The sequence below is a fragment of the Oxyura jamaicensis genome, chromosome 8 (assembly GCF_011077185.1).
Source record: "Oxyura jamaicensis isolate SHBP4307 breed ruddy duck chromosome 8, BPBGC_Ojam_1.0, whole genome shotgun sequence".
Lineage (NCBI taxonomy): Eukaryota > Metazoa > Chordata > Aves > Anseriformes > Anatidae > Oxyura > Oxyura jamaicensis.
In genome coordinates this window covers 27,338,903-27,362,581 of record NC_048900.1, presented here as the reverse complement: position 1 = coordinate 27,362,581, position 23,679 = coordinate 27,338,903, and the positions used below count along the sequence as shown (strand labels likewise).

Genomic DNA, 23,679 nt, shown 5'->3' with positions numbered 1-23,679 from the left:
GTTGGTGCTGGCTGCAGCGAGCAGCTTGGATAACACATGGAAGCCTTGCAATGTACTTAAACTATTTTTCTTCATGGCCAGGCTCCAACATGTGTACAGAGGGAAAGTGCTTGACAGGGGGTTGACTTAAGACAATATCAACTGCTTTACATACAGCAACTTAGATTAGATTTCCTCAATTAAACCACACATTGGCTATACTTAGGTCAAGATACTGTTTAGGAAATTAAAGTTTTTTTTTTGTTTGTTTTGTTCAGAATATACCAGCAAGACTATTAAAAAAAAAAGTCAAAACTTATAAAAAAATAGCATGTAAATTTCAGATCCACCTTTCTTTCCAATATGGAAATCATTGTGCTAACATTTCTGATTTGCTCAATATGAGGGAGAACTAGAATGTCTTAAAGCCAGTTCTATCACAGAAATTGTGATTAAAGGAGACTGCAGATAGGGATGAAGCTGGAACGCTCACTGCAGCTTTGTGCTTTATAATTGAATTTACATCCCTCTGTCACAGGCATACATGAACTAGCCCCCAGTTTCTCCTCCAAGCTCTTCTTATTTTTGCAAAGTATCTTTAGTCAAGATCTGATTCAATACAGGTCCATCAGCACCACTAGATGCATGTTAAAATGGGAGAAAAAACTGTGGGCCTGGCTCATGGTGTGCATTCTGGGTTGGGGAAGCTGTTTCTGTTCACACTCAGGTATTTTAACTCTTTCCTGCCCCTTCACCCAGACAGCAAGTTTTAAGGATTTGTTGATATTGTTTCTTTTTGTCTCTGAGTTTATTAAAGTGCAAATTTCAACCATAGAAACAGCTATCACATGCAGTGCAGTACACTGAGAACCACTTTCCACACCATCAACAGAAGGTAAAAGGCTTCTTTGTGATTATCTAATGCACAGTTACTTGCACAAAGGCCAAAACTGAACCCAAGCTCTGTGCCCTTCCACAAAGGCTATACCCAGAAATAAGTCTCAATTTCAATGAACCAGTCAACGCAACCTTTCCGATCAGTTGACAAAGTACAAAATGTCAAGAAGGATGGAGTAGTCATAGAACTCAGTATTCTCTTCTGAGCTTCATGTTAATGATATGTTTGAAGAGATGCTTGTACTCAGAGCTTTTTAAAGTTCAGCATCTTAGCAGAAGAAAAATCATAAATATTCTTTATAATCCAAACAAAACCTTGCAATGGGCTAGTCTGGTTCCTATCTCAGAGGTGAGGATTGTCTGCCCAGAGATGCTGGGCCATGGGTACTACAGTCGTCCTGGGATTCAGTTTTGCTTTGCACTCTAAAAGAAAAAAACAAATGCATTGAGGTACAAAACACATGAATATAACATGATACAAAACACATGAATATGCTTTCAGCAACAAGAATAAATGTTACTATGTCTACAGTATCTACTTCACAGCTTCGTGAGACGAGGATAAATAAACTATTTCAAAACTTGGGGAAAAAAAAAAAAAAAAGATGAGTCTTACAAATAAACTTTTTTTTTTTTTTTTTAAATTAAGGCAGCTTCAGGAAGAATTTCAAGGCTTTTTGTCAGAAACAGACTGTTTTTGTAACACTAAACAACACGCTTTGCATCCAGAGTTCTGACTGACTGTCTAATTTTAATGCTTAAAACTAGCAAAGATAAGTGCATTACGTATGTGCAGCATCAGTTCTGCTGCAAAAGTCAGTGTTTGGTCAACAGGAATAATGTGGGAATTCTGAAAATCAGTTCATCTTTCAGGCATGGAGAGAGAAACCTCTGAATGAACCATTAAATCCATATCCCAAGAGGCAGACTGGAAATTCAGAATTATAGGAAGCTGTTGCCTTATTGTAAGTAAATGATGAAGAGAAATCGATGAGGGAAGGACTCAGGAAGCCAAAGGAAAGCACTAAGTGGAGAGCCCATAACAAAGTAAGACCTCAAGAAAGGTGGCTGTAAATAGTCACGCAAAAATGAATCCTAAAACTTTAGAACAGAACACTACAGAAGCTGGAGCAGGGATTTGTTTTGCTCACCTGAAGAGATGGATGTGAGTTTCTTCCCCCCCGTCCCTCTCTGAACCAATAAAAGGGTGAAGCAAAAAAAAAAAAACACACAACAAACGGTACTTCAAGTATTCAGGAACATGGCCTGCATGTCTCACCGGTACGATTTCTGCGTGAGCTGCGGGATTTGTGCACCTCAGGAAATAAAGCTGCAGTTTCCAGCAGTCCTAATGTGTGTTGAAGGCACGATTTCATGTCCTGTGCTAGGGTCTCTCTTCCTTCTACATGGGTGCACAAAAGACTGATGGTAAAGAGCAGTAAAACGAAACGAAGTAGACAGAAAGGTTACTTTGTTCAGACTTCATCTATTCTGATATGATCTGGCATTATAATCACACAAAAAAAATGTATATACAACAGATACGAACCAGTTGCTTCACGTTTTACAACACTGCCCACATCCCTGTGCTTGTACACACCTTCTGAAAAGCTAAGCTGGACACACATGCTGCATGTGCATTTCTAAGCTATTAAACAAAAACCTCCCGCTGCCTTTGCCTGCTTAGCTCCAGCTCCTGAGAACCAAACTGCCCCTGCATATATAATATACACATACATATATTTGCCAACTAGTACATTACAAGCTATTTCTGCATTAACGCATCCAGGAACTGGAGGTTAATGCTCGAGCCTAACTGACCTCTGCATGCTGGCTCTCTCCTGGTTGGGCTGAAGCAACGTTCGGGTGAATCTGCGGCTTGCAAAGCACAACTGTCCAGTGGCTTATGAAGAATTGCACTTGGAGGAATTCAAGTTTGTTTAGTTCAAATACATCTACCCTGCTTTTCCTAATGGTCGTGCAGTATAACTCAAACACCAGGCCACAGTGTAATAGTGTAAAAAGTTAAACTTTGCCTCCAGAAAGCATAACTGGAGGTCAGTAGTTTCTTTGCTTCTGGGAACCAGAAAACAGCCTATATGAAGGTTAAAAATAAAATAACAATGATGAAACTTCTCAGTACATCTCCAAATGCAGCATGGATTTAGGTAAGGCTGTTTAATGGAGAGTTTAATCCAATCTGTTCGCTGAGGAGGTCCTTCCACCAGCTCTGGGCTGGAGCTCTACGTGCTTACCACCCGAACTACTTGCTGCAATGCCTCTGCTGAGAGTAGCTTAGTCTCCTTGCTTTTCTCCATATGGAAACCTGAAACACCCTTGTTGCCTTTTTGGCAGGACTGGTGTTGCAGACCCATACAGTTAGTTAATGTTTGCATGGGTCTGAGAAGATGTGAAGTGCCACAAGGTCTTATCCTACCACCTAGAAATCCCACGTGCCTCCAGGAAGCAATTATTTCTTCCTTAGGGAACGTGCTGCTGCTTAACACTACTAGTCCTGCTGGGTAGGAAATCCCAGAGGACAAGTGTAATTTTAAGGCGAAACATCAGTACATCTACACACTTCTGTACTACAGATTACATCTAACGCATGAGCCCATTATCAGCTGGGCCACAGTTGTTTCCAGGACGAGTGCCTTGGCAAGATGCTAAATTGTGAGTGATGACTTAAACAGCCTTTTACATTTTAAATATACTTCACAGCAGGGACACGGAGATTCCTAATTGTTTCCTAGATGGGAATTCCTGTCTGTACCTGCAGCCACTCGGCCACCCTCTCTCCTGCTCCTTTCTGAAGAGCTTATCTCCAGCACCTAAAACATCCAGGTCTGTTTGCCCAACATTTGCTGGCATCTCAGCGCTGATCCAAAAGCTCCTAAGGAGCAAGATGCCGGCCAAATTTGGCTCTAGGGCTTTTTTTTTCTTGCCTTTTTTTTTTTTTTTTTTCTGTATGACTGCATTCTCTGTTCTTTCTTATACCAAAGCACAGGAGACGTGCATCACCTGACAGCCACCAGCCACACTGTCAAAGCCATCCCTCACCCCAGAGTATTTATTTCATAAGGATAATATAATAAAAGCTTATTACAAAACCTAGGAGTACTACAAATATTTCCAGTGTTTCTTTTAAAAACAAAATTGTTCTGCTGTCAGGTTTGTAATCCAAACACTGCCGTGTTGGATTCTGCATACGAGAACTTAACAGCAAAACGGATGGGTTTTTGGCAGCTTTCTATTTTGTGCGGCTTCTGGAAAAAAACAGAGCTGGAAATTCACACTAGTGAGAATCAAAGTGTAATCTGTAACAAAAGTAAGGCAATTTTGTGTTTGTTAAAAAAAGGGACTTCAAGTTGAAAACGTCCACTTAACTGCCAGTAGATGGCAAAAATATCCCGTATTTGTCTTCATTACCTAAAATGATTAGTACAAAAGGCTTAACGTGTCTTTCTCTTCCTTGCTTCTCGTAGAAACTTTCAGAAAGTATAAATTAAAGTGCAACTGTACAAAAAAAAAAACAATTCCTAGCAAAAACCATTGAGGGTCATAAGAGGCTATCAAAAAAAAATGATTTCTTTTTTTTTTTAAACATCAAATGACCACATTCCTGGGACCAGTAACATTGGTTCTCCTTTGTTTTGTTTCTTAAAGAAAACCAAAAAAAGTATGAAAAAAAAAAACCACCCAGGATTTTTTGGCAAAGCTTTCATAAAGCATTTGTTCCTTGACTGATTAGCCTATTATGTTCCTTCGCAATCAAGTAAATGGAATTAAATACCATAGCAAAGCCAAGCAGATGCCAACGCTGTCCATGAGATTAAGCCTACGCGATGAGAAGTAGTAACTTTTAAACAAAGAAGTCGTCACACATGCACTACAGTTTACCCTCAAATAACAAGAATTTTAACCTTAAAAATCCCCACAGTTTGTCTTTAAGTATAAAATCCTATCCTTCAGATAGTAAAGGAACAGTGAAACGTTCAAGATATCCCTGCCTTCTCCGTGGAGCGGCGAGGTCCCAGCCCCTTCAGCATCCGGACAGCAGAGCTCTTTGTTCTCAGATCCTCTGGCAGGTGAAGGCAGGCAGCTTTGGCAGAGGTTTTGGGGTGGTGACGATGGCCAAAAGCTTCCTACGGGAAAGGTGAAAGGTAAATGTGCCAGGGCCATGTTGCTGGCTCTTAAGTGTCCTGGCTCTTGTCCCCCTCCACAAGAACATTGTGGGCAGAGTTCTGGATTTGGGGGGGGCTCGGCAGCACCCTGCCCCACATCTGCAATGGGAGCTTTGCACATCCTACCCTTCACCCTTCTTTAGTAGGGGAAAAAGAACAGAGGGTGGGATGGCACACTGCAGCAGTGCAGGAGCACTTCAGCAGCTGCTGGTTTTAGGAGGAAAGCATTGCCAGAGGTTCAGCCCCATCCTCCCCCTGCTCAGAGCAGCACAGGGGGGTATATGACATGAACCTCGCTGCACGCTGTGTATGTCGTAAAAATAGATGCTTGGCCACGGCTCTGTAAATTCAGGATCAACCAGGAGGGAGGCGTCTACCAAAAAGTCAGTGATACGTTTGCTACTTTAAAGCCATGCCCACATTTCCCATTTGGTTCAATAGGAAAAAAAAAGCTCATTGTATACATTTCACCCTAGTCTAACAAGTGAAATTAAGTTATTCCTGATTTCCTCAATGCCTTGTTAGAGGGGACTGGATCCTTTGAGAGTACAAAGGAGTACATTTTGGATCTTTTAAAAAAGGAATTGATTCTGTGTCGCAGGCTATGGAGCGTTGAGGAGGACGAAGGAAGAAGAAGAAAGAAGGAACGGCCACGTCAGACCTGATCCTCACAGTGCGATACCGTGTGCTGGGGGACTGGTGCCTGGCTCAGCGAGCCAAAGCCATGATCAGGCTGGCGCACATCTCAAAGAAGTCCATGGTGTGGCTGCCCAGGCGCGGGGGCACCGAGGGGATGCTGCCCACGAAGGAGCCGCTCAGGGACCCCATCAGCGACTGGCACTCAGTGGCTGCTGCGGCATCAATGCTCAGTCTCGGCCGGTGCAAGCCTGCGGCAGAGCACGAGCGCTGTGGAGTGGATGAGCCGGACCTCTGCTCCATCACCTCGTCTTAAAGGCAAAAAAAAAAAAAAAAAGTCAAGAAAAAATAAAACACAGCATTAGTTTGGCATCCCTAACGTGTTTGCTCAGGAACTAGTAATAGTAGTGGAGACAAATGGATCAGAAGGGCTTTAGGAGTTGGACTCAAAGATCCTTGTGGGTCCCTTCCAACTTTAGATATTCTATGATCACAATTCTAATTGACTTATAAACAGCACTACGTGCTACAAAAGCATTTGGGAATGGAAAGAATGATTATTTTTCTACCAAACCACCACACTTGCCATTTTGTATGTTTTACATCTCAAGTTGCACCATTTCCCACTTACCGTCAATGCTTTTGAAGTCCAGGAGATAGCTGCGGTTGTCCACCTGATAGAGCTGCAGACTCATTTTCACGTAGTTGCCCGTCACTGGGTTCTTTCTGCGCACTCTGAGATGGTAGGAGTTCACCACCTGCAACGGGCAACTGGCTTTAAGGAATACCATTCAAGGGAGCCAGAAAAATCCTTATTTTTTTCCTAAATACTAGCAAGACACCTTTTGAGGGAAATAAAACCAACAAAGCAGCTTCTGAAAAGACTTTTTTTTAATTAAGCAAATGGCTTCATATCCTATTTCCTCTTAGAAGTTGTTTATGAAAATGCTTCTTGGGGCTCTGATCCACCAGTCCTGCTGGCAGAAGAAGTTTTTGCAGCCTCTCTGCCAGGCACCAAGCTGACATTGTTGCTCCCTCAACAGCAGCAATGGTCAAATGAGCCACAAGGCCACTAGCACACCCACATACAAGGACTGTGCCTGGGAAAACCAGGCAGGGTGGATGGTGGGGACCAGTAATCTCTCCCATCAGCATGGCTAAACTCAGTGTTCGTGAATCAGTCTTGAGCCGTGCTACGCATTTTCTCTTGACACTTCCCACCCTGCAATCTGCTGCATCTCATTTGCAATGAGATCTTTTCTCTGTGCTATATTTACGAAGCGATTGCATGGATGGGAGAGCTATTTTGACTAAGAGCCACAGCTGAAGTTATTCTTAGGGTGGGAAGGACTATTGTGAAACCTCCTTGTACGAAAAAAGCTCCACTGCCTACATAAAGGCGTTCGGCTGAGTTGCTTCGCAAAGCTACACCAGAAATACATTAGGTTTGTTAGCTCTCCGCAAAACCACGCAGCTAACAAATGTCTGGCTCTTGTAGGCATGTGCATCTGGAGACAGTCCATCTCCTCGCTGGTGCCATGAAATCAGGCTTCTGGGTGCGACTTAGCTTTAAATACATAACAATATTATCAAAATAAGGAGGAGATAAGAGGCTTTGATGAAAGCCTGGGATCCAGCTGGGATGCAGCTACCAAACGCAAGCAGCATTTCCTGCAGGCAGATGCTCACTACTGAGCAAGATGAAGGAAGGTGTGCCAGCATGCCTGAAGGAACAAAGCTGCATGGGCACAAAACTTGGGTATTTTCCAAGTGCTGAAGTGTGACATTCAACCTGCAAAACCCTCTGGACGGACCTGGAATGAGAAGAGTATTGATTCTGATTATGAAGATCTAGGCAGAAATTCTCCTGTCTTGGTCCTGATGCTTGCACAAGGCTGCAGCAAAAGGCCAGACTGCAATGAGTTTTAGGAAGTTGGGCCCAGTAGCAATAGTGAGGACTCATTCATGGGTTTACTCATCTGAATGTGAAAAAGATTGTGACCAAACACTGCATACCTATGCAGAAATATCTGAAGCAAGTATTATCAACTAAAATGTCATCTGGGTTTAAATCAGGCTTCAAGAAGCTCAGCCCTAAACCATGGAAGCAGTATCTGGAAGCACATCTGGTCACTGCTCAGCTCTGTCATGGAAAATGCCACCAGACCAATGATGCAAACAGCTTCAGCGTGGCTTCTGCCCCCAAAATACCCCAGCCTCTCATCTGGGCCTCTTTCATTATGTCATTTACACAGCAAGGTTTTGGTAGCAGGGGGCGTGTGCTCCCACATGGAGCAGATCTCCACGCTGCAGCCCGTGGAGGAGCCCCCGGTGGAGCAGGTGGATGTGGCCTGGAGGAGGCTGCGGCCCATGGAGAGCCCCTGCAGGAGCAGGCCCCGGGCCGGAGCTGCAGCCCGTGGAGAGGAGCCCACGCAGGAGCCGGGGGCCTGGGGGGAGCTGCCACCCATGGGGGACCCGTGCTGGAGCAGTTTGCTCCTGGGGGATGGACCCTGTGGTACAGAGCCGTGTGGGAGCAGTTCTCGAAGAGCTACTGCCTGTGAAAAGGTGTTTTTAGCTTGTTTTTAGTTCCAACTGCTCTAGTCTGTTAGTAAAATGCAATAAATTACATTAATCTCTGTACACTGAGTCTCTTTTGCTTGTGACATTAATTGGTGAGTGCTCTCCTTGTCCTTACTTCTACCCATGAGCTTTTTTCATCGTATTTTCTCTCCCTGTTCTTTTGAAGAGAGGGTAGTGAGAGAGGAGTGTGGTGGAGCTTAGCTGCCCATCAGTGCGAAATCACCACGTAATAAGGAATGAGGGAACACATATCGTGTTATTTCAGGACACATGGCTGCAATGACCCAAGCAGAAATAATGGGACTTGCTTTTCTTGGGAGCACTCGAGATGACCTCGCAAGGAATTAGCCACTAAAATTAGAAATGTAACCAGCTCCTCTTATCCCCACAGCTAAACAAGGCAGAATTATCTTTCCAGCCAGAGGCTTAGGGCATTCGGGGAGAAAACACTTATTTCATGCCATAAATAAATGGCATGGATACTGAGCCACAGCCAGCATCACCACACAGTGTGTTGGTATAAATAAGCACTAGCAGGGATGATCACAAGGTGTGGGTACTTGTTTGGAAACAGGTGAGGCTGCAAACACATTTCTACTAACATCGCTGATCAACTCAGATCATAAGAAAATAGCCCTTGAAAACTTCCCCACAGCATATTTCATACCTTCCACTCAAAATCCAGCTGTTTCATAGCACGGTACACCTCGGCCATAATGTCGTAGGGCTTGCTCTGGCTGCGGATCCCCAGATGCCACTTGGCCTTTTTGACAGTCAGGGGTTTGGGCTTTGTGGTGTTGAGTGCATCCAAAGGGCACCGTGCCTTGGGGCTGTCCGCTATCAAAGGTGGCATCCGCTCGGGGTGCGGCTTCACGCCAGGAGGGATGTGCATGGTGCTGTCGTCCATGAAGGAGCCGGTGGGGGGACTGGAGGCGAGGTAGAACTCACTGGCTTGGTTCATGATCCTCCGGTTGTCAATGACGAGGTGGTAGGCGACTGCCAGCTGGTCCTGCGGGTCACCACTATACAGGCTGTTCATCACCTCTGACTCAGTGCATTCAAACTTCTCGCAGACCTCCCGAACCGCGTCATCGTCGATGACGGTGGCGTCGTAGGAAGGGTCCTCTGGGAAGAGGTAACTGGGCAGCTCTTCCTTAAACCATTCGTGTTCCCTGGGGAAAGACAGAGAGGTGCCACTGTCAGCTCTGGGCAACCACTGATGCCGCTTTGGTGAGGAACGGGCAATTTTTTGCACTGGAGAGGAGATGGAGAAAATGAGCTCTCTGGCATGGGAGTGGGATGAGAAATTGGATGGCTGCATGTACCCCACACAGGTTGTTTGGTCAAGCTAGGACTAATCCTCAGACACAAAGAGGGGAGCTGGACCTGGTCCTCCATGGTTCCCTCAGCATTGCAACACTGTGGACACACAGCTGCTTGCTCACCTGGCTCTGCAGCAAGACCTCAGCACTTATAAGACGCTCAAGCTTTTTCATCCTCATGGGTCTGATAGAGATGCTGAGCCTCAAAGCTACCCAGGCCCCCAGTTCCCAAGGATTTACAATAAAGTTGATGATAATTAAATGGGTAAAAGCCACAGAGAGCCTTGGTGCCATGTACCAACTATAATCTTACCTGTGTGCTGCAGCTCTAACATGCAATTAAATCCTTCAGTCTTAAGGACTCAAGAAATAATATTTTAAAAAGGCATTTATAATCTAACTTTTACCTGAATGGTTAAATTAAGGTCATCAATTGCAAAAATATATACAAAAAATAGGAAGCCCTGAAAGTGTCTGTAACATTTATGTATATGCTTAGCACACCAGCTACATGCAATGGCTACCATAAATTTCATAAAAATGTACGTATTGGGCTCCAGCTCTACAAAACTTTCAAAAATTACTCAAAGCCCCTTTTGCAGTCATGAACTTTTAATGATATCTGAAGGCACAAATACTTGCTTAAGAGCCCAGTTGTTCCCTTTACCTTGAATACCCACCACGATGCATGCCGGCAAAGGCTCATGGGCAGTGCACTCATTGACTACACAAGGAATGGATGCAGCATTTAAAAATAAACCATTTGCTCCCATTTTAAGCTATATCTGATATTTTAAGATTAAGTTAGTAATTCTTGCGTTCCTCTTCAGTTTTTATTGAATGGACACTAAATACATTGACTACCCTTTTATTCTGAACTGGTATCCTGAGGGATGTGTTCTTAAAATAAAATACTGAAAAATGGTTGGTGACTATTAAGTTCTTAGGATTATTGTGTGATAGACCTGGTTTTCCTAAGGACTTTTAAGACGTTTTTGGGTCTATTTTTATAATGCAATAACACAGCATTATGTATATGGAAATGTGTACATATATATACATTATATATATATATATATAATGTATATATAAAATTGCAGGAAGCTACCTATTGCCCTTTTTTTCACATGCATTGGTGAAGCCACTGAGAAACGAAGTCACCACCCCAGGTTCACCATCACCCACCTCTCCATCAGCACATAAGGTTGCAGGAGGGTTCCTAAATTAAATCCCTCAGGACAAAACCCAGCTGGATTAACTGACTACTCCTGTAAAGCACACTGTGGTCTGACCTGATGTCCTTGATGGTTGCTCGCTTGAGGGGGTCAACCTGCAGCATGTGCATGAGCAGCGTGGCTACAGAGCGGTTGAGGTACTCGGGGATGTAAAACACGCCTCCCCGGATCTTCTTGAAGAGCGTGGGGACATGCTCGTCGTCGAAGGGCAGCGTGCCGCAGAGAAGGGCGTAGAGGATAACGCCACAGCTCCAGATGTCCACCTCCGGGCCGGCGTACAGCCTGCATGAAGACAAGGTCAGGAGAAAGGGGTCACCCCTCTGCCCACCTCCTGCTCTGCTCTCCTTCCCTGGGCCCAGCTGCCTTAAAAACCTGCCTAAGCCCAAAACCACACAAGGGTAATAGGAAATGACCTGCAGAGCTGGTGCTGGCTGACCACGCTCCTCCATGGCATAAGGAGCAGGTATGTGAGCGTCTCCACCAGACCTATGGAAAAGCCAAAACCCCCACTTCCAGGAGCTCTGCCAGGATGCTTGTTCCTTTGTCCCCCAGGCTGGGCAACTCAGCCAGCAATTTCTATTCATTCAGAGAGGCAGATTAAGTGGCAGCAGATACTATATCTCCTGAGTGTTTATTTTCAGTTGAAGTTTGTGTGCTGGTATGCAAGAGCTCCTGTTTCCGACAAGCTGCTAATGTGCTCCCTGGCATCACCACGTCAGGACACCCCAAATATATGGGTTTTGCTGCTGCTCTCCTGCTCGATTTGTTTGTTGCTTTTTGCTACAACTGATGCTTTCTTAGAGTTTTGGGGAGGCAGTGCTACCCTGAGGCTGTAAAATCAAAATGCAGAGGTGGAAATGGAAGGACAGAGGTCTGTTCATGAAACCTAACTGTCCTGCACTTGCTGCTCTGTAAAAGCTTTGCTGTAGACACACCTGGTATACAAAAAGCACCGGTTGTGCACGCTGTCATTCTCTGAATGCTACCAGAGCACCAAAATACCATCTTTGGCTCCAAGTGTGAGACTTTCCCAACCAAGACCAGCAGCAAAGTTAGGGCATTTTGAAAATGCAGACTTATCAGTTAGCCACCCCCCGGTCCTGCCACTGCGTGCCAGCTTTCAGAAGATAGGAGGCCAGATTGTTTGGCTGGTAGCCACATTGTTTGAACAGTGGTTGGATTTTTAAGCCCAAATGAGGCATCCTTCAGTTATGCCAAAATCCAAGGTCGCACATCCTGGACCTGCCAAGGCAGCAGAGCCCTGGAAGCAGCTCACCTCCTCCAGCCTGCCATACCCACCCCCAGAGGTATATTTACCCCCTGGCAGAAATGACAGATCATTCCTCTCCCCCACAAACATAGCTCTCATATGCTGTTACATCTTTGAGAAAAGGGCAGCTTGGCACATAATTCAAGGGTATAAACCACAGAAGTCACCGCACTGTTACTGCGAGTGGTCCTGATGCGGGACGGCTGCAGGAAACACTGTGGTCAGTGAAAAAGTGCCACAGGCAAGTTTGTTTTGCTTTTCTTCCTTACTTTGGTTGTTAATAAGCAGTATTGTCTGTATCCTTGGAACGATTACACTCTGCATACCAGGACCTGTAGGGACTAAATACTTCTTGCTAATCTGCCAGGTGCCCTCTCTCTTACATGAACTGAAAAGAAATGTGTTTCTGGCCTTTATTGAAAAGGACAAAGAGATAATGTTAATATTTTTGGGAATCACAGCAGAGTTTCTGGCATTGTGCCCCTCTTGACAATGAGGATTTACTTGCTTTCATATATAGAGCTGTAGTCACAACAGGCTTTTTGGATGCTGGTCTAGTTCCTAGGATACTCTGCCAACACATGCGCCTGTGTAAACAGGCATAAAATAGTCACAATCACAACTTTAAACAAAATGTTGGATTTAAAAGTTATAGGTATAAATATACTGGACTATGAAAACTAATGTTCATGCAAAGGATGATTAAAGCATATGGACAGATACTAAGGAGATAGGCAGCCTGAAATACCATGCAGAGGGCTGTAAATTTGAAAATCTGTGTTTATAATCTGCACTATGCTGCTACGGAAAGAGTAAGGGAAATCTATGTAGCTTAGATTCTTGACAGAAAAATACAGGAGTTAATGCATCTGTATCAATGTGACAAGACTGAACTCAGCCTTGCAACGTGAGTTCAAATGCCACGTGCATGCAGCTGCTGCACACTGGCAGGATGCAGCTCAGATATGCCACTGCACTGCAGTTTTGTCGGTTCAATTCATCAATTCAAAACAAAGCTACGATGGCTGAACCAACTGCCACAAAAAAAAGCGCCTAACTTAAGGAACTAGAAGCCAAGGATTTTCGATACAAGAGCTTAGCAGTGTAGGGAAGTAACTAAAGAGCATACTGGTTGTTCTCTTAGTGAATGGTTTTCCTCATTAACATTATCTTTTATAGTATAGGTGGGCAGGACAGAAGGGGGTGGCCTGAAAGAGCCTTTCCAACTGCAACGTCAGTATTGGCATTCAAAGGGTAATTTTCATCCTCTTTAATTAGCAATATAAACAGTAAACATCTGCTATTAATAATTCCTCCAGAGTAAACAACTTTAGCAAAACATGTTTTGCTATTACAGCCATTGAGAAATGTAATAACCAAGAAAACCTTAATATTTTGCCAGTAGATTCACCCAAACATAAAACATGGACTGGAACCATTCAGCTGCGTTTACTAGATGTACAAAGCTGTTTCCAATCCCAAGAGAAAATTTAAAGATCACATACTCACATGTGCTCTGACTAGAAGTGGCATGTCCTACCTTCCAGAGATGACTTCAGGGGCTGCGTAATTTGGGGAACCACAGCTCGTGCGTAGAAATTCACCATCTGACATCATGTTGGACAATCCTAAAAACAAGATGTTCGCTCCTTATTGACATTTGATGTAAAGGTCCATATAGAGAGGACTCAACAGAGGAGAGATATGGCAAGTGGAAGGGGAAATTTGACATCATTCAGGCAGAAACCTCTGAGCTGCTTTGATAATCCTTAATATTTTCTTTTTGCATCCATACAAGGAATATTGACTCCAAGCTAGCTTTGCTTCTCTGAGTTGCAAAGCTCAGAGCCTTCTTTAGCAGAGGAAGAGAGACATAATTCACTCCAGAGTGTGTTGTTTATATGGGAATCGTGTGAGGTTGTGAAATTTGTAAATCTTTAAAAGGGTTTATCACTGCTAGAAAGGACTGAATGGGACTGAGCTGGTAACCCAGCTTTTACGTTGGATTTCAAACAGTAATGCCACTTAAAGACTCCTGTTACTGTTCATTTGGAAAATGAAGTGAGGCCAAGAGCACATGGCCATACTAAGGAGAACACGCATGAAAACAAACATATGCAGCCAGCTTACCCTGGAATTAACTGCGCCGAGTCTGTCTTAAATATAAATTAGCTAAATCTTTATATTAGGTGATTATAATAAAACATAGTGAAGATTTGCAAATGACCTTGCTTCTCCATTATTAATGCAAGCACAGAAGCAGCCTACAATAAGTAATCCCTGCTTTTGCTAAGAGGCCAGTGTTTATAACTGTGGGCTTTTCAGGTAGAGAAACTGCTAGTGGTTATGAAAACAGACTCTGGGTTTTGTAAGGCATGCTACGCAGACACGCTTCAGCAAGCGGCTTGTAGCTGGCTGCATTTCTGGAATGCTGTTGGGGTCACATACCAAAATCGGCTATCTTCGCATTCATGTGCGCGTCCAGCAGCACGTTCTCCGGTTTCAGGTCTCGGTGGACAACCATGTGTCGGTGACAGTAATCCACTGCGGAGAGAATCTGCTGGAAAAGGCGTCGAGCCTCTGCCTCTTCAACCTGAAGATGCAAGGGGAAACCGGCATGAAGGCTGCAGAGCTTGCGAGGGGAGGTTTGCCCTGCACACATGTAAATCTGCTGCTGAACCAGGGGGGTTTGACAGGCAATCTATAGCTAAAAAATAAAAAATATAGTAGTTTTCCAAATATTTTCCCTAAGCAACACGTTACCTTGGATATTTTGCTTTGCGTATCGAAATACATCACAGAATGTTGCAAAAAATGGCACACAACTTTTGTGCAAGGCGAGTACGAGACGCTCCAGATGGGATTGCTGTGAAGCAGCTTCTATTTTGGGCCTTAACCTTAACCGTGTTCCCTGTAGCAGCCGTTTCACTTCTAAACATCATCCTCTTCCCACACAAGTGTTTGGGCTGACACGGTACTGGCACTTACGCGTCCATGCTTACAGATGTAATCAAATAATTCTCCGCCAGATACGTATTCCATGACCATGAAGAAGTCTGTTGGTGTGCTAATGACTTGGTACCTTCAGAAACACAAGTGAAAAAAAAACAATAATAAGAACAGGAAAGGCTTTTAAATAGATTATTAGTGTCCCGTCAACCCTTAAAATAAGCAGTGTTTGGATCTTGCATTTATAATTGCTTTCCATTTCTGAAAAGCCATCTCTTATTTCAAGGGGCAAGTCAGGATAATCTTTCACTTGGCTATGAAAGAATCTCTTTTACAGATTTCCCTTCTTCCTTCAAGCTTTTCAATAATCCTCTAAAATCTCTGACAGAGATTTTGCATTTAGGGCTGTCCTGACTTTCAAATTTCCATTTTGGCTAAGACCTGCAACAAAATCTTCAGAAACGAATACTTCATTAAAACGGGGGTGGGCATGGGGTATATTTGGTTTCCCTCATGGTGAAGATAAATAGAGGAAGTCTAGACACTTGAGGGAGCTGCCCTTGGAAAGGTATAGAGACAAAGATGGGCACTCCAAATTAACATTATTTTTCAAACATTAAACTCCTTTATATTCTAGTGATAAGTGTGGGGGGGAAAGAATATCCCCATTGACTTGCAAATTTACTCTCCACCTCCACTGAATGATCCCTGAGTGCCACAAGTGCGCTTCAGTTTTGCATGGCAGAACCTGACGGCGATGAGCTGCGGTCAATGCAGCTGTAGTAATTCATAGCAGCACCAGCCAAGATGACCTGTTTCAGACACATTTTTTGCCCCCTTTTTTTTTTTTTACAGTTGGTAAATAGATTTCAAATTATTTTCAGAGATTAGCAAGTGAACAGCTGTTAGTTCCATAAAGATCAATAGGATCAACTTAATTTTTCTGAAGTGCTTTGCATCCAGACATCTAAGTTATTAGTAGCACTAATATTTCTTTCATTTATATGTAAAGTGATGGGACATCACAAGGGATTGAAAGAGGACGTTTATGTACTGTAGTCTCCTCCACACTTCTTTTCTTTATCACTGCATTTCAGGATTGCAGTAGTTACTGTAGGACACCAATGTTTTTAAACTGGTTTTAATTTCTAGGCTTTAAAAGTTTGATAAATGCACGAGTGGGACTTGCAGGATACTGCATGCACAGCTGAGGACTCTTTTCTGGCTTTTTTGTAAAATAATACCAATGTGTTCTCCAATAAATCCACGGAACTGTGAAGTTACTCTAAAGTCAACAGTTGCTACATGGTTAGTTATTTAACTGTAGGGAGAATTTGTTTTCCCTTGCCTCTAAGTACCAGGTATTTGCTATATCTCATGCCAGTTTTAAGGCTGACCTAAATGTCAACTTATCCTTGCAGTTACCATTCAACAGCTTTCTTTTATAGAAATGCCAAAGATATTATCGAGTGCCTCATTAATGTGGACTGGCTGCACAAACTGGGGATTGAGAAGGAATCCCAGAGGCTGCAGTGCAGGTGCTGATTTACAACTTAAATTTAGGTTCATCAGAGTGGCAATGTTGAAAACTTATGTCTGAATAATAAATAAATAAAAATGTTCCTTTAAGCTCTGGATAATCAGGCCATTAAAACACAAATCCTATTGAATTCAGGCCAAAGCTTCACTCTAAGGGCCTGGCTGTGCTGTAATTCCTCAGGCATGATTCTCAGTATCTTCATGTCCTGAGATACCAACCCAAAAAAGGGAAAAATCACTGAAATTTCTTATAGCATCCCAACACAGGAAAGCACAGATCCTCTCCAGGCAACTTTGTAATGGCCTCTGCAAGGAAAAGAGGATAATTTGTGCAGCTTTAGCTAAGCCAGACTTGGTGCAGGGACAAGTCTCATGGTTGGTATAACGGCCCAGACTCCCAATGGTAGACACACTTTCCATCGTTTCTCAATGTGTTGATTGTGTCCCCAGGCAAATTAGCGGGAGGACTCTCAAAAACAAGCATTTGGCTCTAAAATGCCAAAACTTGACCACGCACCTAATGTTCTCTACAACTGTAAGCCTTCTCTTGAAACCAAGTCGCCAGGTGAAGACGCTGCAGATGGCGCAGTAAGGTGAACATGTGGCAGAAAATGTACTTACAGTTTGATAATATGAGGGTGCCGGAAGAGTTTCAGGTTTTGAATTTCTCGTTTGATCTTCCCAACCACATCCAGGCTGCGTATTTTCTGTCTGTTTAGTATTTTTACTGCCACTTTGTGCCCCGTCAGCTGGTGTTCGCCAACTAAATAGAGAAAGAGCATTGCAAAGTCACTAAACAGAGAAGCGAGTTTCACATAAGCAACTTAAGATACCGAGATAGACAATTTCTAAGCAAAAAGCAACTCTTGAAGGGAAAAAGCAATAGAACTTGGGGTGTTCTGAATCTAGTCTGGGTATTAGGACTTTATTTTCCTCACCTTTCCTATAGGTACTCTTTACGTTTCCTAGACCTCTTTCAGAGAGAAAAGAGGGAATCAAACACCCAGGAAAGCAGCAGGTTTAAAGGAAGCAAAATGATGCAATGTTTCATAAAATGCCTTAACTAAAATCAATGCCACAATATAAAACTAGATATAAATATAAATATAATATAAAACTTTAAAACTAGATTTGGCACATTTGTACAAGGCAAATCCCAACAGACCTATTCAAAAAGACAATTTGGATAAAGAATAACTGAGTGCTTAAAAGTCGGTTTGTGTCTCTTCACTTTATTATTTTCCCATTGAAGTGTAGGAAGAAAAGAGGGGACTTATCTGCAAAGTGAGTTACTGGAGATGTTCATACCCAAAGCTAATTTGCAAGGATTTATAGAACGAAAAGGTTACAGCGATCAGAAACTGATATATTTAAATGGCAGCAGAGAATCCCCACTGTCATGCATGGGTTGAGTAAATCCCTGATAAACCAAATCTTAAAACTAGAACATCACGCTTCTTTAAGAAAAAAGATATAGAGATTTTTCCCTGCCTAAAACAGGACTGCAGGATTTGCATTACTAAAATGAATTTCTATTTATACTTCCTTAAGTGTGCTTCTTGTTTTGATGACAAGCAGCAGGAACACCACGCTGCAGAGTAAGAACTCCAGCAAATTCTGCTTGTAGAAAAGATACAAACTTTAATATGTGCTTTTATAATATCCACATGGTGCACACATATTGATACTTATCTCCTGCATGCATCAAGACAAACAGTGACCATAATCTAGAGCAGCACCACTGTTACTGGTGGAATTGCACTAATTTATCAGTAAGGCAAAATGAATTCAGCATTTGATCCATTTGCTATCAACAAATGGATGATTTTAATAGAAAAAAAAAAAAAGCTTTGTGTTGTAGGAAGCAAAATTTATAGTCAAGTTAACAGGAGAAACTTGAAAACTGTCAATCAGGTGTTTACATATAAAAGTGTTCTTTCTCTGGCCACAAGCTACCCCTATGCAGTATCTCCAGGTGTGATACTTGAAAAAGGTGGCATAGTGATGGCTTTCTAAAGACCGAAGGCAAAACCTGCTTACGGTACATATCTGGTCTCCCTAATTATGAATATTACCCCTTCAATAATGACATAGAGCACAAGCAGTTAATAATTATGAGCAAACCCTGTTATTACATTATTAGAGTCTGTAATTTTGGTGCCTTTAACGAGGTGATCAGAAGCAACCTGCATAAGGAGGCAGCCTGAGAAGGACTGGACGGCAGCACCGGCACTGCTTGGGGCACGCGAGGTCACTATTATTAGCCACGAGATAAGACCTGCTGGAGATTCTTTCCTCAATAAGAGCACCCTAAAAATAAAACACTTTACTGCCCTTGAAAATTAAAGCACCACTTTGCATGTCCATTTTATTCCTCGTAATACTTAAACTACCAGATGAAATGAAAATAAACAAAGCTTTGCAGTTTGGATGCAATTTAGGGATTAGCTGAGGGCTGAAGTAGGGAGGTAATTCCTCCCATGTGGTACAAGGAGAGCACTGAAAATAGTTGGAGGAAGCATTTTCCCTGGTGATCCTCGGGGATGGGAGAGCAGGGCAGTGCCGGACTTGCCCCGCCACAGGGAGGCTTTGCTGGAGCAAAACTCTGCAAAGCAGCCTGTGTGCAAGGGGTGCAAAAGCCTGCTCCAGGTTTACTGGCCAGGGCACAGCCTCTTCATTCACTGCAAGAAATCCTCCCCAACTTGTGCTTTGGCCAACAGTAGGCCTGCAAAAGGCACCGACCTCTCCTTGCCAAGGTTGTCATGGCTTATGCACAGCACACGCTGCACTGAGGAGGCTGGGGAAGGCAGAAGAGGGGGGGGGAGCAACAACTGCAGCAGGTGTCTTCAAGACATTTGACTTGGTTGACCCTTGTGCTGCGATACCTCTGCACTCTCCTTCCCTACGTCCATAGCTGGGAGCACAATAAATAGCATTCTGAAAGCTGCCCTTTCTTCATTTAGCCCCATTCTAGAACTGTAGTGCACTAAGGCAGTACTTGGGAAAAAGAGGACCAGCAAAGCAAAGTGGCTTATGGCAGAACTAGGAAGAAGACCCAGATCTCTGCCATCCTTTTTTCAAGACAAGTCTTTCTGGCCTTACCCCAGTATATGCTTTGGGGAAAAAAAGGCCATGCCCGGAATGAGTAATTATTGTTTTTTAAACTACTGCTGGATAGTTTGTCTTCTTTCCACCCATGACAAACACGCAACTCTGCAAAGGTTTTCTAGTTCAAAGACATCAATAATTAAAAATAAACAGTCTATTTTGTAATCCATCTTTTGCTTACAGTAAGCATTAGATACAGAGATATTATTGTTTCGGTCCCCAGTGGCTTGTTAAGCCTACTCGAATGTCTTGAGAGAGACAAAGAGAGAATATAATTTGCTATGTGGTGGGTGTCTTTTAAGCCTTTTGGGGCTCTCCTGCTGCAGCCTGCGGACAGGGGAATTTCCACACGTGGCTCTGGGGACAATTTTCCCCTTGGCTCACTAAGTTTCCAACCTAGCACACAACAGGGGTATGGTGCAGCCCTGACACAGGGAACACCAGCAGGTCCCACGTGCTTGGGTAGGGCTGAAAGCCATCTCTGTGCTAATGGGTTTGTCCTCTCCTGGTCCCAGGGATGGTGGTGCTGAGGGAGCCTTCTCCTTCCTTCTCACTCCCTCCCCAGATTAAAAGCCCACGGGCAGCATTAGGAGAGGGATTGGTGCACATCTCATCTTTTAGTGGCAAGTGCTCTGGCAAGCTCCCCCGCAGCTTAAAATCAGCGACCAGGGCTCCTTCGGGGCAGGTAGAGGAGACGGATTTGACCTTGAGATGAGGAGCAGCACTGCGTACTGCACAGAGGCCCTACACTCTGAAAACTGGCACCAGACCAGACAGGGTGCGAGTGTCCTCAGCCACTACGGCATCTGTTTGCACATGGGACTGCCTGGGGACAAGAACCCTTCAGTATCAGATGCTACTGGAGAAAGAAGAGAAGATATAACAGAATGAGTTTCTGACAGAAGACCCTTTTTGTTTTGTTATTTTTTCATGAGAAAAAGATGAGGATGAGTAGTGTTTATCTTACGGTGAGCCGAGATAATCACTGAAGTCCCTTGACAGCGTGGCTTTTTACATGAAGCCCACCTCTGGGCATGTTTGACACAGCTCAGGCAGCACAAGCAGTCACGTTTTTTGCAAACACTTTGCAAGGACTGTAAAAGTTTAGGGAAGGGAGAGAAAACTCCTTCCCTATCAGCTGTGCTGGCCGTTATCTTAGCCTGAAGTTACAAATGAAATCAATCCAAAGCATATATTTAGCCATGACGCATTACTCCTGTCCCAGTGCCACTTGCTCATATGTTCTGTCACCCTTCCTCTCCCTTTCCTTCATCTGTTCAGGCTCTTCTAGTTGATCATCCTCCAGCACAAGGTTTGTCCTTTAGCAGCAATGCAAAATGGGACCTGACCCTGCCTCGAGCCTTACAAACAGATATAAACATAACCCAAGATCTGCAGGTCCCTGAGGGACCATGAATTGATCACTTCAGTGGCCAAGAAGCCTGGGTACAAAACCACCAAGCGGCCACCTGGGATGCTGAGCCCCACAAGAAGAAATACTGCTGCAATTCCTCCTGCTGCTCCTTCCCGCTGCCACCCCCTCCTGCACTGCTTTCCTAAGCTCCAGATCCACAATACGGCCACCTCAGCTCTATTTTCTGCAAATCCATCCTGTCTTGGGCCTGGAGGTCAGGGGGAATAACGATCACCAGCTCTCCCTGGATTTGGCAAAACCCTGTGGCACCAGTGGCAGCTCCGAGCCTTGCTCCGAGGCCTGCTGTCCATCCACACATGCACTGCCTTCCTCCCCTGTAACAAGTGCTGTATTCCCATCATCACTTCCAGCTGGGATTTCAGCATCAGCACATCTTGTCAACCTATCTGCTCCCATCACCTCATGCCTTGTGCGGTCTTCCTGTAAATGAGATTTAAGGAACTGAAGGGGCTTGAAAGTAACCATTTCTTTTAGCTTTCATCAAGGCAGGATCATTCACCAATGACACAGGTAGCGTTGAGGCAGAACAAACATCCCAACAGGGAAGCAGTGACTTTTGCTGTCATACCTCCAGTTTCTGATAGCTGGAAGTGACTCCTCAGCTTCAGCCACAAATTCAAGCTCCGTTAGCATCCCATCACCACTAAATCCTCCCCCCATCCTTCCGCTGCTATGTTTCTGCTTCCTTAATACCTTCACGATTGGAAATTGCCATTTATGATTTCTTTACCATGGAGAATAAGGCAGACAAAGTGCCTCTCACAAAGTCTTGTGCAAGGCAGGTTGAAGAAAACACATTGGCAATAAGGAACGTGGCATGGATTGCCCCAGCCTGCTGAGTGCAGAGGTAATTATTACACACAACAGACACAAAGCTTGAAGCAACCAGGAAAACCATCTCTTTGCTTTTCCCATGTTTTCTTTTAAACATGGTGAAAACTGTCTTTTCTAAAGCCCATTAGATTAAAACACTGCAATTCTGCACAAACAGGAAATCCAGTTTCTTTGTCTCAGCTTCCAATCTCACATCCAAATTTCACCTGTCAAACACCAACTACCATTGCAGGCAAAATACTATAGGAAAAATATACAAGTACAGAGCGTACTACTTACTCATACAGGGCTTTGAGTTTGGAAATCGCTTTTACGTTATTTTAAATGTGCCTTTGAAACTGTTCTTAACCAAAGTGGGGAGATGTATGCGCTGGGGGTGCTGGTGCTAGCTACTCCCGAAAGGTAGCTAAGGAAAACAGGCTTTGTTGGCAGGCATAATTTGGTCCGCAAGAAAAAAAAAAAATGCTTTTGGAGCACTTTTTGAGGTCCGCTGGCATACAGGAGTGATTTAAACAGTCCTTACTGTTGGAAGTATTTATTCTGATAATTCTTAATCACTAAATTTGTGGTTTGGGATTAAACACAGCAATATATATTTAGGGGCCTGATTAATGGTCACAGGTGGATTTAGCTCCAGCGGTCAAGGTGTTTTCTCTCCCCTGCTGTCAGTTTTGGTTTATTTTAATACTCCAGGCACCGAGTGCGGGCACATCTCCTGTCTGAGCAGCCCCTGGGTGCTGCAGCAGCCTCGCAGGGCAGGGGACAGCCCAGTGGGGCAGATGCTCCGCACCAGTGGTCTGGAATCACAGCTCCTCATTTGCCTTAGATAACAAGATTTTATAAAGCTTTTTAAATGTATTTATTTTTTAATATCATGACTCAGTGAGAAAACGTGCGTGTCATGGCAGATTTGGCAGGGAAAAAAAAAAAAAAAAAAAAAGAGAGACATCTTGGTGTCAGGTAAAGCAAAACTGGTGCCTCCCTCGAGTCGCCCTCTCCGGGGTGAATCCCAGGGGACCCCCCCCGAGCCTCAGCCCTGCCTGGCCGCGGGGCTGCTCGCACGGGGGGAGGGGAGGGAGGGACGGCAACAAGACCCCCTCTCTCTCCCTCTTCCTCGCACCTCCCCGGCTCAAAGCGAGCCGGACAGGCAGCCCACAGCCCGTTTTCCACGCAGGGCTCGGCAACGCCGGCCCTGCCGCCCAGCCTCCCGCATCCCCGGCCTCCCGCCGCCGGTTCAAAGTTTTGCTGGGGGCACCGCAGGCGCTGGGGGCACAGAGGGGGGGCACAACCGCTGCTACCAAAGGACCAGCTCGGCGCTCACTCGCCCCTTTCCCCTCCACACACACCCAATTTGCAGGGGCCACCCCATCCTCTGCGCCCACCCGGCGCCGCGCCAGCCTCCGCCCGCCCCCGGGATGCAGTGCGGAGAGGGGGCGATGCCCGGGGGGGGGGGGGGGGGACACGGGGCGACACGGAGACCCCCCCCCCCCCCCGCCCCTCGTCCAGCCAAGCCCCCTCCCCTCGGTACTCAGCTCTTGACTTTGCCGAAGGTGCCGACCCCCAGCGTGTCGCCCAGCACGTAGTGGCCGATCTTCACCCGCCCGTCGTGCTTCTGCTTCTCGGCCATCTTCGCCCCCCGCCGGCGGACCACAATGCACAGGGCTGGCCCGGCACGGCTCGGCACGGCTCGGCACGGCGCAGCGCAGCGGGC

The 23,679-nt window shown here is 44.7% G+C and overlaps 1 protein-coding gene across 2 annotated transcripts; it reads right to left on the bottom strand.

Moving 5' to 3' along the window:
• Positions 1-772: 772 nt before the first annotated feature.
• Positions 773-23,679, bottom strand: PRKAA2 (protein kinase AMP-activated catalytic subunit alpha 2). 2 transcript variants are annotated; one of them, XM_035333259.1, is made up of 10 exons: positions 23,502-23,679; positions 17,213-17,354; positions 15,092-15,185; positions 14,552-14,696; positions 13,644-13,731; positions 10,891-11,115; positions 8,944-9,448; positions 6,328-6,454; positions 5,743-6,007; positions 773-5,021 (listed from the first exon to the last, which is right to left on the bottom strand). In XM_035333259.1, the coding sequence occupies exons 1-9, from the start codon at positions 23,593-23,595 to the stop codon at positions 5,769-5,771; spliced, it is 1,659 nt and encodes a 552-aa protein (XP_035189150.1). In that variant the 5' UTR covers positions 23,596-23,679; the 3' UTR covers positions 773-5,021; positions 5,743-5,768. The 2 variants fall into 2 exon arrangements, with proteins under 2 accessions (XP_035189150.1, XP_035189148.1); XM_035333257.1 differs by having other exon boundaries at positions 773-6,007.